Source organism: Colossoma macropomum, unplaced genomic scaffold, assembly GCF_904425465.1.
Source record: "Colossoma macropomum unplaced genomic scaffold, Colossoma_macropomum, whole genome shotgun sequence".
NCBI lineage: Eukaryota > Metazoa > Chordata > Actinopteri > Characiformes > Serrasalmidae > Colossoma > Colossoma macropomum.
Genome location: NW_023496045.1, coordinates 740,540 through 759,299, shown reverse-complemented (window position 1 = coordinate 759,299; position 18,760 = coordinate 740,540). Strand labels below are relative to the sequence as shown.

At 39.4% G+C, this 18,760-nt stretch overlaps 1 protein-coding gene across 1 annotated transcript in view; it reads right to left on the bottom strand.

Moving 5' to 3' along the window:
* Positions 1–18,760, bottom strand: part of LOC118804408 (cytosolic carboxypeptidase 4) — a gene marked incomplete at its 3' end in the record, with an annotated part of 291,416 nt that overhangs the window by 187 nt on the left and 272,469 nt on the right. Inside the window, exons 20-21 of the mRNA XM_036564921.1 lie at positions 10,204–10,333; positions 3,086–3,217 (exon numbers count right to left, since the gene is read on the bottom strand). Of these exons, the coding sequence (XP_036420814.1) occupies positions 3,086–3,217; positions 10,204–10,333 (262 nt within the window). The remainder of the gene's footprint in view (positions 1–3,085; positions 3,218–10,203; positions 10,334–18,760) is intronic.

The window sequence follows — 18,760 nt, the reverse complement described above, 5'->3', positions numbered from 1 at the left end:
AAAATAAAAATAAAGTGTGAAATTTTTCTGAGCTGAGACATTTAAAAAATGAATACATAAATAAATAAATAACACACATTGTAGGGCTGCATCTTTTTGTGTTGCTCAAAAAGATATTTTAATGATTTACTTTTGAAGAAAAACATTCATTACAAAGTTTCAGTTTTTAAAAAAAGCAACCTTGGACAAACAAAACAAACAAAAACCACAGGAAATGCAAAATCAAAGCTGTCAATACAGAATGAAAACAATGTGAATGTAGTAGAATGTTATTAATGATGTACGCATCATTTTTACTTTATCCTTTTTTTGCTTTTATTTACTATTTTATTGTAAAGTACTTTGAAAAGGGCGGCACGGCGGCGCAGTGGGTAGCGCTGTCGCCTCACAGCAAGAATGGCCTGGGCTCAATTCCCGGCCAGGTGACCAGGGTCATTTCTGTGTGGAGTTTGCCTGTTCTCCCCGTGTCTGCGTGGGTTTCCTCTGGGTACTCCGGTTTCCTCCCACAGTCCAAAAACATGCAGTCAGGCTGATTGGACATGCTGAATTGCCCCTAGGTGTGAGTGTGTGACTGTGTATGTTTGTATGTCTGCCCTGCGATGGACTGGCGACCTGTCCAGGGTGTATCCTGCCTTCCGCCTAATGACAGCTGGGATAGGCTCCAGCGACCCAGAAGGATAAGTGGTTTAGATGATGTATGTACTTTGAAAAGTAGCATGCATTAAAAGTCCTCTATAAGATATTATTATTAATGCAATTACATTTAAACATTACAAAACAGTAACTTTGCACATTTAAAAAAAAATGTTCTTCAAGGGTTCTTTAGTAAGGCAATGATTCTATATAGGACCATGAGTTCTGTATAGAACCATTTTATCCTTAATGTTTCTTTGCATGATGTATATGCATGGTGTATATGGTTCTATATAACACCAAAAATGGTTCTATTTTACAAGTCTGACATCGTAACAATGGGAGAACCCCATTTGTTGCTATATAGAGCCATAAACAACACATTCTCCATCAATCTGAAGAACCATTCCATCACAAAAAGAACTGTTTAAGCATTTATTATGATCTGTTTTTATTTATGAAACTTACTATTTCATTTTGAAGCACTTTAAAAAGCAGCATGTATGAAAAGTGCTGCCTTTACGAAAGAACCCTGGAAGAACCATCTTTTTTCAGTGTAGGATTGTAAAGGTTAGCCTTGCTCTACACACTTAAAATGATGGCCCTTCAAGGGTTCTTTAGTAAAGAAAATGGTTCTATATACATTCTATGTATGTGCTGTAGATGGTTCTATACATAGAACCTTTTTGAAAAGGGTTCAAGCTTGACATCATAACATTTTCAAAAAGGTTCTATATAGGACCATCTACAGCACAATGCATAGAAAATATAGAATATACAGAATATATATAGAACCATCTACAGCACAGTCTCTATCAATCTGAAGAACCCCTTCATGATGCAAACCCTTCATACAAAGGGTTATTTGTCTATGGTTCTATTCAGAACAGGTTTCTTTGCTGAAGAACCCTTAAAAACATTTTTAAATGTGTAGTATTTGTATGTAAACATTAGAAATAAGGATCTCAATTAACAAATAAAACAACAAACAAACAAAATGAGCTAAAGACAAACACTTTCGAAGGATTTAGTTCAGTTCCATCACTAAGAATGCCAAATGTTATGTCTCGGAAAAATCTGACTTAAGAGCAGAGTTTTTTCTTATTTGAGCACAATTTAACAGGCGTTATCTTTTATTCAAACAATGCCTAAACGTTTTTCCACTTCACATCCATTATAACATCAGAGAGCAGTTTGGCATGCAGACTTCCCCACGATTACACCTCCGTTCAGCTCCAGTCATTAACAACTGCCTTACAACTTCAAACCCTTTACAATGTAAAATGGTGAGTAAAACACAGATGGTTTGTCTTTCTTTGGCTCTTCCTTTAGCAAACAGGAGCCGAGTTCACACACAATAGCGATGTGCGGCCCAAACTGCGGCTCTGCCAATCAGAAGACAATAAAATCAGAAACAGAACAATGTTCCTCTGCTGCTTTTCTCATCTGTCATCTTCAAACATCTGCAGGAGACGCAGTGGCATCTGACTGAAGGCTGCATAAGAGAAACACAGCCAGTTATTCTGAATCTTCTCCTCCTAAAAGACTCACTGCCTCGTATCAGGAGCTCCTGCTGCTTCACTGAGAGACTGCAGGAGGAGAAAATCCATCTCTCTGGAAATCACGTTTGCCTCAGGTGTCACTAATATAGCAGAATAAACTGATACAGGGTTTGTACTTACAGTATGTACAGTTGGATGCAAAAGTTTGGGCACCCCTCAAATTACATTTTGTGGATTTTTTGATGACCATTTTCTGCTAAAATCAATTCACAGGTACTTTACATTTGCTTACCTAAAAAAAATAATAAAATAAAATAAACTAGTAATTGTGCCACGTGCAAAATATTGGATGTCCCTTCAGTTATAAAGTCTCAGGACTTAACTATCTCGTTGGGCCTTAATTGAGAATCAGAATCAGAATTAAGCTTCATTGGACAGGTTTGTTTACACATACAAGGAATTTGGTTTTGGTTTCAGGAGCTCACAGTGCACAGTATCAAACATGTACATGTAGTGAATAAAAGAAAATAAAATCAGATAAATTCCTACCATCACTCACTCATACACACACACACACACACACACACACACACACACACACACACAGTCATACCTAATTGACAAAATTGACTCATAGGACAAGAATCGTCATCAGGAATGACAGAAGTAACTGAGCATTAATAGTTGCTGTTTGCTGCAGAGGTTGTTTTTCCAAAAAAGTCAAGGAGATACACCAACCACACACTTTTTGTTCAGCTACTCACTTCTACAATAGTGTGCTTGGTGGTAGTTTGATTTTTCATTTAGTACTTTAGTCGTTTTTCGGTGCCAGTTTAGGAGGTAAGAGTGGGCATGTAGCAGTCCAAAAGGCTTTACTGAACCTCGTATTGAGTGAGGTAATGTAGTGTATAATTCCCCTTTAAAACCCCAGAAAGGCAGGGTGGACGTACCCTGTATCCCGGGTCCTCTTTGATCGAGGCTGTGTTGACCGGCGATCCAGACTGCCACAGCGTCTCTTTAACACTGCAGCCATACAGAAACACATTCTTCTTCCTGGAGTGACCATGATAATCACAGAACACCTACACAGAGAGAGAGAGAGAGAGAGAGACAGAGAGAGAGAATGAGAGAGACAGAGAAATGCTTTAATGTGATGAGCTCGGCATTAATTTGTCAGCGACTCATGTTAAGAAGAGCCATTTTGTCCTTTCAACAAAAATCAAACCAACTTGGGAGCCACAACATTTAATGTCCGTTTTGCCATCTTGGCTGTAGATCTGTCTCAGTATGTGCTGATGTTCTAGTATAGACTAAAAAATATAATGTAAATGAAAACGCAGACTTACTTTGCTCTGCTTTAAGCTTTAGCTGCTTTTCTCACATCTCCAGCAGGAAACTTTCCCTCAAAAGTAGAACAGCTTATTGTAAAATGTCTCTCAACGTTTGACTTTTTACGAGGCTGAAGTCGCTTCTCATTCACCAGATTAAATTTCCGGTTCCATAGTGTCTGAGTCACCAGAGTGTAACTGCTGCACCATTTAAAGTGGAGTGGGAAAATCTGAATGAGAGGGTGACTTCAGATTGACGACTTTTTAGTGTTTGACAGTTTCTCGTTGCAGAGAACCCTAACCCTATCTCCAAATTATCGATGTTCATCTTAAATCTCTCTGTTTGCCGTTTCATTATCTACTAGCTAGGCGAGACTGTTGTCTGTGTTGCTATGGTGACCAGCAGTCTGCGCTGATCTTCAGGGTTAAAGGGTGAAGTTCTACATTAACTCCAGCGTTTAAGACCATTTATTGTTAAACTGTGTTGAACGATCAGCAGAGCTTTATTTTACTGTAAAGGAGGATTATTTTATTATTACCTACAAATCTGATTCTGCTGAGGAGCCTCAACAGGACAGTAAAAGAGCCGCATGTTGCGACCCCTGGGCTACTCTGACCCATTAAACTATCCGTAGTTCCACCCTGCTCAAGCCCAGCTGCTCTGGCTCCATGATTTCAGTCCTTTGCTTAAATACAGCATTTAAAGGACAAGTTGCATTGATGGCTGTCTTGACTTGCATTGGCAAAATTACAGCTGACCGATCTCATACTGAACATCACCTCTTCCAGCCACTGGTAGACAATTCAGGAGCATCAAAACCAGCACAACCTGACTTTTCCCCAGAGCTCTGGTCTGGGGTCTGGGGTCTGGGGTCAGCTGTTCACTGTATATAGAATACAACACATAACTACTTACTCTAATAGTATGTAACATACTGTATATATTGTGTTTTATATATATATATCATTCATAGATATATTTGTAATTTTGTATATATTGTTTATATAGTTATATATTTCATAGATACATCATATTTATGTTATCTATCTGTTATCTATCTATCTATCTATCTATCTATCTATCATCAACCACAGTGGACTAACAATGGCTTCAACTTAAACTGAACCATCAAACCTCCTCACTGTATTACAGTAACTCCTCTGTTAATCTTATTTACACAACTGTACAGATTTTAATTTTTGCAAATATTCATTTCATTCTGTAATATTCTGTATGTAAATTTTTTATTCTATATGTCCACTCAGACCTGCATATGTACAGGTATTCACACTTCTCTTTAGCTGCCCCATGGCTCTTTATTATTCTTTATTTTTTATTATGTTTATTGTATCTCACTGTATTTGTCTCTTAGTTAGATACTTGTTATCTGTGTTCTTGTCTGGTCTGTTCAGTGTGTTAATGTCATACATGTTACTCAACAAGACTGACTCCTCGTATGTGTAACACATTTGGCAAAATAAAGTGATTCTGACTCTGATCAAACTTATTTCCAATTACTGCCATGCTGTGAATAAGTTTATCACTGAAGTATCAAGCAAAGCACAGCACTGTTCCTACCAATCAGCACCTTCAGCAGACTTTGCCCGACAGTGCTTGCAGGAGAACTATGGACAAATCAACAAGCAGCAAACTAACAAAAGCAGCAGCCTGGTGGAGCTGCAGTTCCCCTCAAGATCCTCCACTGTAACAAGAATCCACGAGCTGCATGAACGAGAGCGAGAGGCTACAATCACAGAGGAGCTGAACCACTGACTGTATATATGATATAAATGAAGTACAGTCGTATGCAGACACTCAATCAGCCCCAATCAAATGACGTTTTATTGATTTATTGAAGTGAAAATCCTCAGCAGTGAACACACTTAAATATGTCTTTTTCCTGCACATTTTAGTGCACAATTTCTATTTATTTGATGAGTTTAACATACTGGAAAACAAGAAGCCTCACTGAGAAAAGGAGACACACATCAAACAAAGAAGCTGAACAGTGGACTGACCACCCCAGAGTCCAGACCTCAACACCACTGAATGTGTTTGATTATTTCAGAAAATGCCAAACTTCTAAGACTGAACTTTGTTTTTTTCCATATTGATTTGCTGAGAAAAAATAAAACACAAAATATAAGCAGAATTTTGCACAGGCCACATTTTATTTCGCCCAATTTGTTAAATTCAGTAAATAAACAGTAACTGTGTATTAAAATGTGCAGACATTGGTCTCTGTAGAAGACGTCTTCACTTTTCTACACTTGGAAAATCAACTTTGACCAAGATAAAAGCCAAAATGCTTGAAAGTAAAGCGTGAGTCCTGAACACGTCCAGCCAGCTGACCAAAGCATGTACCCCAGCACTAACACTGACATGTACCCCAGCACTAACAAGTAAAGCGTGAGTCCTGAACACGTCCAGCCAGCTGACCAAAGCATGTACCCCAGCACTAACACTGACATGTACCCCAGCACTAACAAGTAAAGCGTGAGTCCTGAACACGTCCAGCCAGCTGACCAAAGCATGTACCCCAGCACTAACACTGACCAAACCTAATTAATCAACACACACACAGGGCAGAACTGAGGAGGCGTGTGTGGAGTGTGACAGTGCTGAACACTCTGTCTGTAATAAAGCGCTCTTGATGGCGACGAGGCTAATTGGAATCAGAGCAGATTCGCATGGTGGCCTTCTGGGTTCGAGCACAATTAGAAACGTCAATCCTGCCTTATTAATTGCGCGTGTCAAACAATCGTATTTCAGTTTGCGGCCAGCGGCGCGCTTTCCGCCGGCGTTATTCAGTGCAGGTACAATGCGTAATTATTACAGTAATGAATTGTGAATTGTATTGCAGTTGATTTGTTAGGCCAGCTAATTGCATCAAGTTATTGCGACCGGCACATTAATGATGACAGTTTAGTGAGAAATAAGAAAACACACACTCGACTGAATGCTTTTGTGATGGTCGTGCCCATCATAAGCTTCATTAAGTTCAGACCTCTGGCGTTCCAAATAAATTGCTCTGCAAACTGCTGTCTATAGCTTACATAATGCAATTAGCATCACTTTTGCTCTTGAACGTGTATAAAACCAGCCAAAAATGAGGAGTGAGTGTCTGTTTTTTATCATCTTAATCCCTTTTTCACAGCAGCCATGAAGTACATTTTCAGTTTTGTTCCCTTTGTTCTAAATTTAATATTTGTAATTAAATGTGAACTTTTTAAAGTACTTAATTACATTTTGAATTAAATTATTTTATTTGGCTATATTATTAAAAATATCTGACAAGTTCATTTCTATTCCAACTAGGAGGACAAAAGAAAGGGGTCTTGATGTAAAAGCTTATGTTAAAATGCTTGAAATTTGTTTTGTTTGGCTCAAACTTTTTCACTGATACTTGGACTTTGATAACGATTCTGAACGTCATCTTTTTTGATAGCATCTTTTTAAATTACAGCTTAAAGGAGAAATAAGTGTGGACTGCAAATTGATTAAGAAAGTATTATTACTATGAGTACATAATGTAATTTAGACAGCCAATCAGCACTTTAGATTTTGAAACAAGCTTGCTTATTGGCTTAGGGCTGCTGAGAAGATCGACTACTTAGGTGCCAAATTTGGTATTCAATCTCACTGAGTTCTTTGACAGTATTAAAGTAATTCAATTGGTACCATAAAGGTATTGAATGTAGTATGCATGTAGATTGACTTATTATGGGATGTTTTTCATCACTGACGTGTGTGTGAGGTCATTGTGCAACGAGCTGGATAAAAAACCTGGCCTGAAGGGGGAAATGCAGAGGGGATTCGTTAAAAAAAAATAAGAATCTTTTAAGGCTGAGTTGGCGTCTTACAAATGTGCCGAATGTGAATAATGTGCAACAAAAGCCCAGAATGCAACTTAATGTAGAGAAAAGGTACCATAATCTTCAGCAGCACCAACTAACATGCTTTAACCGCACTCTGTAAACCTCACCGCCGCTGCTTTTTCAGTAAAACTGCTTTGTGAGAACGCCTGCTGTAAAAAGCGCTATATAAATAAACCCTGACTTGACTTGACATCTCTGACATCAAAGAGGTGTAGTTATGTGTTTAAATATTTGCTACGTCACTCTTTTTAATGTCTGGCCTTAATTCGCCAAAAACAAAAGACTGACCCGGAAAGGACTGGTGGTCACCTCTGTCAAAAGTTTGTCCCTTTTTGGTCAGAAGCTCAGTCCTGATGGGTCCAAGAGCTGTTTTCGATCCATAATCACAAACTTAACCTGGCCTGGACCAAGTTAAGTGTGCAGCGTAAGTTGCCATGGCGATGCATCCCGTTAAAAAGTGACCCAAAATCATGAAAGAACATCCAGGGTTAGTTTGACCAAAATTGACCCCAGATGTAGCCCATCAGCCGAGACATGTTTGGGGAACAAGAGACTAAAGAAACCCACAAATGTGAGAATTTTCTCTGTTAAAAAATGACGATAATCATTGTTTTATCTTAGTTTAATGTCGTTTCAGTGTATTTTGGTCCTTTTCTTCATAACAAGCATAAAAAATGGCTAATAGCATGCTAATGTATCAGTAGCTAGCTAGCTAACTTTCCCGTTCCACCTTAAACAGTCCAGCAGTTTTGACACCTGAAGCACCAGAATGTATCCGCTGCAACATTTAAGGTGGAACTGGAAAATTCGAACAAGAATCTGGTGAATATCTGACTTCAGCTTCATATCACTGAAGAATTAGGGGTGGGTGATAATAAATAATTGCCCCCCTCTTTGAAGTCATATGATTCCCTAAATGTAACTAAAGCCCAGCAGTGAGGAGCTGAACTTTACCCTCCTCTGCTGTCACTGCAGACTGGCAGGGTCGCCTACAGAGCAGCACTAGTAGCTGTTAATGAAGTGATGCTCTTTTTATTTTTTTCTTCATCTAGGTGGTTTGCACCACCTAGATGAAGAGATGAGAGATTTTTTCAGAAATTATTTGGGTTATTTGGGCGACTATTGAATTTCAGTGTTTGTTAGCAAGTATAGCCTCGTAGCTCAATATCAAACGAAGCAAAATGTGTCTCCATGTCTTGGTTGATCTTGGAAGATTTTTTTGCCAAGTTATTATAAAGATAACAGGCTAAGTGAGACACCCTGCTTTAAGGGACTGACCAATGACCAGAAGGAATAAATATCACACGACTCTTAGCAAAATAGAAAGAACCGAGGAGGTCAGAAAGGGAGCGAAGAGCAACTGTACTATGTTTACACTGAGGAGTCTATGAATAGGGTTGGCTGTAAAGATGAAGCTTTTAAGAGAGCTACAGCACACAAGTGAATGAGGAGGTTAAAACGGACAAAAAAGCTAAAAGGACAGAGCTAAAAGCATAAAATGTCCGACACACACCGTCTGAGAACTGGGTCACATCTCTGAATCACTCACACAGATGTGGCGTTTATTTATTTATTTATTTATTTTCTAATGGTTTTGTAATTGATATCACTGATTCGTTGATTAGAGAAGCAAACTCAATAGTGTGGAAACAGCTTCATTAAGAGCTTTCTGCATTAAGCCCCTGTCTCGATACAGAACGCTCTCATTATATTCAGTGACAATGAAACATTATGATGGTTTTTGAAATTTAGACAAATAAATAAATAAAACAAAACACAATTCCGCATCGGCTCTGCACCCTAATAAATCACCGTAACACATACATTACACATGCGGACGGGAATTCAATTAAACTAAATGAACATGGATCTAACTACTATTCTGTGCTGGGCTGGAAAGTTTCTGCTTCATTTCACTGATGTATTTATGCCTCGTATCTTCTGTCCCGAAGTTTCACCCCCTGAGACTCGAGCCTGATCATCAGCACTGATCTACATTTCAAGCCATTCCAGCTCTCAGAGTCTGCGGCTGGTTTTTCACTGATTATCCAGATGGATTTCAGATCCTGAACTGGATTAAATTCTTAAGAGAAATGGCCAGATTTCAGGACTTAAGCCACTCCAGCATCCGACCACACAAGATCAGAGCAGTCGAAACTAAACTGATTTACAGCAAAGCCTTCATGTCCCAACGGCATCCCAAGGGTCAGATACAAGCAAAGCCTAGAGGCTTTTAAAGTCGCATAAAAATCTTCAAAGTCCTCATCTGTTATTCGAAAAACTGCAAAACTAGTAGCAGATAAAAGTGGAAAAGAGGCGTTTTCTTACAGCTCAATATGATAATAAAATGTAAATAAAAATAACAACAAAAAAAATAAAGACATCAGAATTTGTTAATCGTGCCTTTAGAGGGCAGCAGTGAGTAACGCTTATTTACTTGATGTTTGTTAATGATGCCTTTAGAGGGCGGCGGTGAGTGATGTTTGTTTTTTTGATGTCTGTTTTCTCTCTTAAATTATGACTATTACAAAAATTGCGGCCGTGCTTTTCCAGCTGGTAAAAACAGCTGACCTGGGAAACTCTCTCCCACTGTCCCATGACAGATTTGTGAAAGGCTCCACTGGTTGGTGAGTGTTTGTCATGTTCTGACCATAAAGGATAGTTTAAAACAGGAAATAACCACAAAGAAATAGTGATCTGACGTTTATCGCGATATGTATAGATATCGAACGATATGAATTTTGTTTATCGTGATTACATTTACGGCCATATCGCCCAGCTCTATTTCCACCAATGATAAAACAACATATACTCCCGACTCAGTTCAGTGTAAAAGAAAAATGTACATATGAAAGTCTTACCATCGGTGTTCTGCCGATGCTGTTGAGGTAGTAGAGGAATCCCTTGGCGTGGTAGATGGTGGGACTCAGGCTGGGATTCGGCTTCAGCCACTGTCTGTTCAGATCGTCAGCACTGAGTGAGCACCGATGGCTGTTTGAGAGGGGAAAAAAAAGAACAAATGCAGTTTCTGTTTTTTTTTTTTGCCTTTTGTTTTGTGAGTGTGACTCTAGAGATAGGAGGCAGATGTGTGTAAGCTAGGGCTGCCTGTTGAGACCAGAAATTATGGTAACACTTTATTTGGATGATCCACTGTAGATGCTTTGTAAATGCTCAGTCTGTCTCTTTTTTTTTTTTTTCCAATAACAATTTTTATTTAATTTTCAATTATGAATTAGAGGGAAAAGAGAAAAACAACAACAACAAAATAAATAAATAAAAATAAATAAATTAAGTAATAAAAATAAATAAATAAATAAATAAATAAACAAAAGGAAAAAAAACCCAAAATAAAAACCAAAAACAGAGGAGGGTAAGAAACTACAGAACCACCCCTCTAACCCATCCCACTAACAACAAGAGACAGCTTGCTAGACATAATGGTAGACATTCTAGATATTCCATTCAAAAACAAACACGTATAAATAAACGTAGCCATCCGCCTTCATAACAATGTCAAGTACAACATCTCGGCCAAACCTGAGCACATTCAACAATTTCACATATTTGACGTGGAAGACTGGAAAGGAATGGAGACCAGGTGCGCTCAAATTCTGTATCATTACCTTTAATTCTAGCATATAAGCGCTCAAAGGGAAGAATTTTCATAATTTCACTATGCCAAAGGTTAATTGTGGGTGGTCTGTCATCTAGCCACTTAATTAAGATACATTTACGAGCAATGAACAATAATTTGTAAGTGAGCTGGATCTGACGAGATGCAAGTTTAGTCTCATCCTTAACCATTCCGAGCACAAAAAACCAGGGGTCACTCTCTATGTTGCAACTGAATATCCTTTCAAGCTTTAATTTGATCCTATTCCAGAAGGAGGCAATAATGGGGCAAGACCAAAACATATGTGAGTATGTACCCACCTCTTTTTTACATTTTGGGCAGACTGATGAGTTTAGTGGGTCAATTTTATTTTGAATATAAGGTGTGTAGTGTAACTGATACAATATCTTAAACTGTGTTTCTAGGGTTTTATTGCAGACTAGTACATTTCCCATGTTCCTTATAATTTTTGATGCATCTTTATCTATTTGTGGATAATCCCTTTCCCAGCCTGATAGCACTGATTGCAGACTGCTTGGCAGGTTTGAAAGTAGTATAGTATAAGATGAAGATATAAAATTTTTGAGACATGCAGCCTGTTTTAAAAAGGAATCTATGGGGGTGCATATGTCTTGATCTACCGGGAGTTTTATAGCATTCTGTATATAGTCTCTAATTTGAAGGTATCCAAAAAAGTGTTTTGATGGCAAACTGAATTTTTCTTGTAGTTGTTGAAATGACATTAACATATCGCCCTGATACAGATCAGATAAAGACCGAATACCTGCTTTGTGCCACTGATGAAAAACACTGTTTTGCAAACCAGGGGGAAAAGCTTTGTTCATAATAAGTGGAGTTAAAGCCCATGATAGATTACCCCTTCCAAAAGCTCAGTCTGTCTTTAAGAAACATTCAACTACATATCCATTAAATTCAACTGAAATTCAAGTTCAGTGTAAAAGAGTTTATTAAATCTATTCCTAACCCTAAACCTGACCTTAACCTCAAGGCAAAACCTACATAATGTTGTTCATAGTCAACTGAACGTCACCAGAAAGTTTATTTTAATTTTGATTTGATTTAATTAAGATTGTTATTTTATTATTGTAGAGTATTTATACAGGACCATCCAAATAAACTGTGACCAAAATTACATTAGAATTTTTACATAATTTCATTCAGAATGGGTAAAGCTGTCAGGAGTTTTCAAGTATTGCCATAGATTTATAGATTTATGCTAAAATGCAAATGAATACAAACATATTATACATTTAAACAATAGAACCCGAGAGGGAGTGTGTTATCACAAAATAACATCATGGCTGTGATTTGGTGGCCGTAGATCATCACAGCCGTGATGTTATTGGCGATAACACACTCCTCGAGTGTTCTACTGCTTTTATACAACAGTTAAATAAATAAAGTAATAAATTAATAAACTGGGCCGTGAACGCGGCGTTTAATATGTTTTAATGTTCGCAGTTCCTTCACCAAATTATAGTTCCTTAACAAGCAGCTTGTCGCTATGTCAGAGTAACGAGCTCCGCCCACTCGCTGCACAGCCGGCAGTTCGTTCTCCAGCTTCTTACACTAAACTCCCAAACTGTCATCACCACTGAGCAGCTTTTCAGTCGGCAGCTGTGACAGAAGAACAGCTGAACAACCTGGAATCAGCCAGAAATACCATTCGCCAAACGTGTAGTCTGATCTTCAGAGTCTGACCAAATTGGACTGAGCCATAAAACTACCACAATATCAAGTTCAGCTCAGTTTTGTCAGTTTTTCCAGATCAGTATTAATGTTGTTTTGTTCCAGCCAGTCTGTAAAGCATCTTACAGCCCATTTAGTTTGGCGAACGGTGTTGGGTTCATTTCTGGCTGATTCCAGGTTGTTTAGCTGTTCTTCTGTCACAGCTGCCGACTGAAAAGCTGCTCAGTGGTGATGACAGTTTGGGAATTTAGTGTCGTCTCATCTTCAGAGTCTGACCAAATCGGCTGTCGGTCAAATGTGATCTTAAAAGTGTCTGTTTGTAAAAAAGTAAAATGTTAAAGCATTCAAATGGCTTGAGCATTTCCTACAGCTGTCAAAGTCATTGCTTAGCAACGGCGTCTCAGCGGAGTGATACAGTGTTTGTGAAAAAGTTAGAACGCTTTTCAACCAATCAGCTTGCGTGGCCGGAACTAACTGCTGTATATATGGGGTTAACGTGAGTTTCCTAACACTGATTTGTTGGTCATTTCAGAACATACTGTATATTCAGCATATCTACTGGAGAAGACGACTCAGCGCTGTGGGTCTGAAAGGATGTGTAGCTGTCAAGAAGAACCTCACTGAGAAGAGGAAACAGACACATCAAACAAAGAGGCTGAACAATGGACTGACCACACCAGAGTCCAGACCTCAACACCACTAGAAAAATATCCCCACAGATTTCTTTTAACATAAAGCAAGTCTCCCAAAAAGGAGCTGTAATAAAGGCAAACAGTGAAAACTGATATTATATTTAGATGTTGAGGCATCTGTGTAATTTTAAATATATGCTTTCTGCTTTTTTAACTTGAAATTATGAAGGATGGTCTCTGACTGTATGAACCAGACATATTATGTGTTCTACCTGAACCAATGCAGTTAAAAACCAATGTATGCACCATTAAACCAAGCAGCTTCTCCAAAAACCAATAAACAAGAACAAAGTATTGAGGAATTATTTCCTGAACGGCACCTTCCACCCTTCTCTTATCAGTATCCCTTCTGCATGGGTCTTGTAAAGGTCACAGGTGGACGGAGCTATCTGGCAGACCACACAGACACGGTGTTGATTAGAGGTCAAGGCCATAGCTCAGAGCAACTTCCCTGCTTTGTCTCCTGACACAATCATACTGGCATTTGGAGGCAGCACACACAGAATCGCACACAGCCCAATTACTGCACACAGTGCTGAGACATTAGCGGGCTGATGGAGCGCGTTCTGAACCCGGCTGTGTGTAATTGCCGCTCTCTCTTCACTCTCTCTCTGAAGAAGGATCGCATTCTTCTCCAGGCTCGACTCAGCAGCGTGGGCGTGCGGAAATATTTTCACTTAAATGTCCCGTCGGCACCTGAGAACACAGCCAATACAGCATAAGCCATATTCACATATTACTGCTGCGATTCAAATCATCGTTTCATGTCCAGAGACTACGCTGTGTTTTCATAGCAAATAAAAGAGACATCAGCTTTGTTTTTACTGCAGCAGAACAGCCGTGTGGAGTGAAACTGATGATCGGTTTGATTTTCTTGGCCCGAGTTACACCAAGATATTTGCAAATGTTGCAAAAATGATAAGCCTAGTTTTGCTGACCTGCTACACCGATCAGGCATAACATTATGACCACCTCCTTGTTTCTACGCTCACTGTCCATTTTATCAGCTCCACTTACTATATAGGAGCACTTTGTAGTTCTACAGTTACAGACTGTAGTCCATCTGTTTCTCTGATACTTTGTTAGCCCCCTTTTACCCTGTTCTTCAGTGGTCAGGACCCACATGGACCCTCACAGAGCAGGTACTATTTGGGTGGTGGATCATTCTCAGCACTGCAGTAACACTGACGTGGTGGTGGTGTGTTAGTGTGTGCTGCGCTGGTACGAGTGGATCAGACACAGCAGTGCTGCTGGAGTTTTTAAACACTGTGTCCACTCACTGTCCACTCTATTAGACACTCCTACCTTCTCAGCCCACCTTGTAGATGGAAAGTCAGAGGCGATAGCTCATCTGCTGCTGCACAGTTTGTGTTGGTCATCCTCTAGTCCTTCATCAGTGGTCACAGGACGCTGCCCACAGGACACTGTTGGCTGGATATTTTTGGTTGGTGGACTATTCTCAGTCCAGCAGTGACACTGAGGTGTTTAAAAACTCCAGCAGCTCTGCTGTGTAGCTGTGAGTTGTGAGGCTGATCATAATGAGAAAACTTCTTTGGAACAGCCGTTTAGATAAATTATGGTAAACATAAGCTGGATGTTTCTGTGTGAAACCCGTTCTCTGTTTTGGAGTCGGGCGTCTGAGTGATTTCCAATTCATTCTGTCAGCGCCTGTTTATTGCTGAATATTTGCACTGTAAATATTTGATGAACTGAGAGCTTTGCTGAAAATGACATCAATTACATTTTTCTCTCTCGCTCTCCCTCTGACTCTATTTTAAAGCGCCATCTTCTTCATGACAGCAATAATTCAGAAACTCTTTTTGGGCTCCCTCCCCACCCTGCCATGATGACTGCTGGAGGGAGGCTCTACATTTTGTTCTCTTTACGGTTCTCCGAAGCCTGACAGCTACGCCAACCTGCCATGCTTTTAAAGTGTCAACCTCTTGATTTTTCTCTCCGTCTGCACACAAGAACCCACCTCACATAACCCTGGAGGCAGAAACACCACAGTTAGACACTGTTTCAATTCAATTCCATTCAATTCAATTCAATTCAATTCAACTGAATTTGTATGGCTCCTTCATTAACAGACCTGGTTCCAACACAACTGTACAGGAATTCAGGTGCGTCACAGAGGAAGAGAGTGTGAGGAAAAAAAACAATGAGGAAGAACCACTGAGAGGAACCAAGACTCAAAAGTAAAAATCAAGAACTAGGAGGACCAAGACTAAACAGGCAGAACTTCCTAAGAGCATGAGAAACCTGAACACATACAGGATAGTAGATGGAGAACATGGTGGAACCCATACAGGATGGTAGACGTAGAACACGGTGGAACACATTCAGGTTGGTAGATACAGAACATGGTGGAACACGTACAGCATGGTTGATACAGAACATGGTGGAACACATACAGGATAGTAGATGTAGAACATGGTGGAACCCATACAAAATGGCGGATGTAGAACAATGTAGAACACATACAGAATGGCAGATGCAGAACATGGTGGAACACATACAGGATAGTAGATGTAGAACAGTGGAATACATAAAAGACGGTAGATTTAGAACATGGTGGAACACATACAGGATAGTAGATGTAGAACAGTGGAATACATAAAAGACGGTAGATTTAGAACATGGTGGAACACATAAAGGTTGTTACATATAGAACATGGTAGAACACATACAGGACGGTAGATTTAGAACATGGTGGAACACATTCAGGATGGTACATGTAGAACATGGTGGAACACATTCAGGATGGTACATGTAGAACATGGTAGAACACATACAGAATGGTAGATATGGAACACGGTGGAACACATTCTGCATAGTAGATGCAGAACACGGTGGAACACATACAGGATGGTAGATGTAGAACATGGTGGAACACATACAGGTTGGTAGATGTAGAACATGGTGGAACACATACAGGTTGGTAGATTTAGAACATGGTGGAACACATACAGGTTGGTAGATGTAGAACATGGTGGAACACATACAGGTTGGTAGATTTAGAACATGGTGGAACACATTCAGGATGGTAGATGTGGAACACAGTGGGACAAATGAAGATCAGCCTTTATCTAAATAATGATTTGAAAGTTTTCTCTTCTAAACTTTTGTTCGAACCTCTTTTAGTCTAAATCTGGTTTAAGCACCTGACAGGTTTAGCTGCTGACATCACAACAAGGGGATCAAAGTGGTGGTCTTTAACTTTATTCCTAAGCTAGAGCTTGCGGAAGGAGTTCGTTCAGTTTCGAAAGATGATGAGATCTAACGGCTCACAGCTTTCTGTTTAATATGTTTTGCAAAACGCCAAAGAAAACATATTAAGCAGAGAGGTGTTCCCAAACCTTTGATGGGCAGTGTATCTCTCTCTTCTCTAACTCCCAAACGCCCCCCTCCCCCCTCCCCCCTCCCACCCTGCCAACTTCTCCTCCTTACCCAATCTCGTTTATGGACCCCTGATGTAGATGCCAATGTTTTATGCGGTGTGATAAATAGGGATCTTTTATAATCTGTTTAAAATGGATTGGGTCACTATTAGGAAAGAAACTAAATCGATGCTCTGAATCACCTGATGTGTGCAGAACTGGAGAAGTCGATGAGCGATGGTGGACTCACTTCATATTAGATTGGAAGCACCTCCCTCCCTCGCTTACTCACTCACCTATTCACTCATTTGGTCACTCACCCATTCGTCGGCTGAATCTCAAATGGCTCCCTACTTCACTATATGCTGTGGTGGCACTATGCGCGTTATGATATTCTGTCTTCTTCACCCAAATACCGAACTATGTTTTATATATTGTGTATTCACTTTGTGAGTTACGATATTCTGGCTCCTATTGGCTCTTATCAGACTGATTACGCAATGTTGGGTGCAGGAGGCTTTACTTTAGGGCCTACATAGTGCACTACGTAGGGAGCCATTTGGGCCATTCAAGTCATTTACTCACCCTCTCACTCACATTTACATTTACGGCATTTGGCAGACACACTTATCCAGAGCGACTTACAATTCGATCATTTTACACAGGTAGGCAAAGGCAGCGTTAGGGTACAAAGATTAAATAAAGGTTACAGCTGTAACTAAACTGTACTGACTTCTGTGATCAATCAGTATCAATACCTACAACACTCGCTTCTCTCATGTTAAAGGTTCATTTGATCAGATTTAAAATGAAGATACTGGAACACAAACTCATTTCTAAAGGTATCAGACAGTGAAGTGCATTAGACAGGATTCTGGTTATTTTCATACATTTTTAAATGGATTTGATAAACACATTTACATACATTTATTTTTGTATGGTACATTTCTATGTGTAATATTTCCCCATACATGTAAAATAAATGTATTTGTATATGTGGTTAATATGGCAATATATTCTGAAATACATTATAGTGATTGGAATGTATTTCGGCATCAACTGCAATTAATTTGAAATGTATTTCAAATATATAAAAATATATATCATTATATTTTTGCTTCCATTTGGGATAATTGGAGACATGATGAAATGAGATTAGAGAGATGCTTATAGAACTGCAGCACTAGAGAAACAAATATGTAAAGTAAAAATGTCACTCTTTTGGTTAATCTGTGATTTTGTGATTTGCTGAGGGCTTAAGAACAACCGAAGAAATGAAATTAACGCTCTGTATTGTGTTGAATTGCATAGAATCATACTATTTCGTATTGCATCGTGTCGTGCTGATTTGCACTGTGTTGAATCAAACTGTGTTGAATCCCACTGCATAGCAATGAGGGTGAATCATAGCTCAATCACATTTCTTATCTTTACCCCTACCCCTTGTTTTCGAGTGTCTCCTAGCTCCTTAGAACTGAGTTACAGGGTAGTGGTTGAACTCTTCCCTCTGAATTTGGACCCTCAAATAAAAAGAGCATCACTTCATTAACAGCTACCAGCGCTGCTCTGTAGGCGACCCTGCCAGTCTGCAGTGACAGCAGAGGAGGGTAAAGTTCAGCTCCTCACTGCTGGGCTTTAGTTACATTTAGGGATCATATGCCTTCAAAGAGGGGGGCAATTATTTATTATCACCCACCCCTAATTCTTCAGTGATATGAAGCTGAAGTCAGATATTCACCAGCTTCTTGTTCGAATTTTCCAGTTCCACCTTAAATGGTGCAGCAGTCCTGATGCCTGAGGCGCCAGACTGTAACTGCTGGACCATTTAAGGTGGAACGGGAAATTTAGCTGCTAGCTACCAAGACATCAGCAAAATACTAGTGATTTTTAACGCTTGTTATGAAGAAAAGGACCAAAATACATTGAAACGACATTAAACTAAAACAATACAGTGGTTATCGTAATTTTTGAACTGAGAAATTTCTCACATTTGTGGATTTCTCTGGTCTCTTGTTCTCCATCT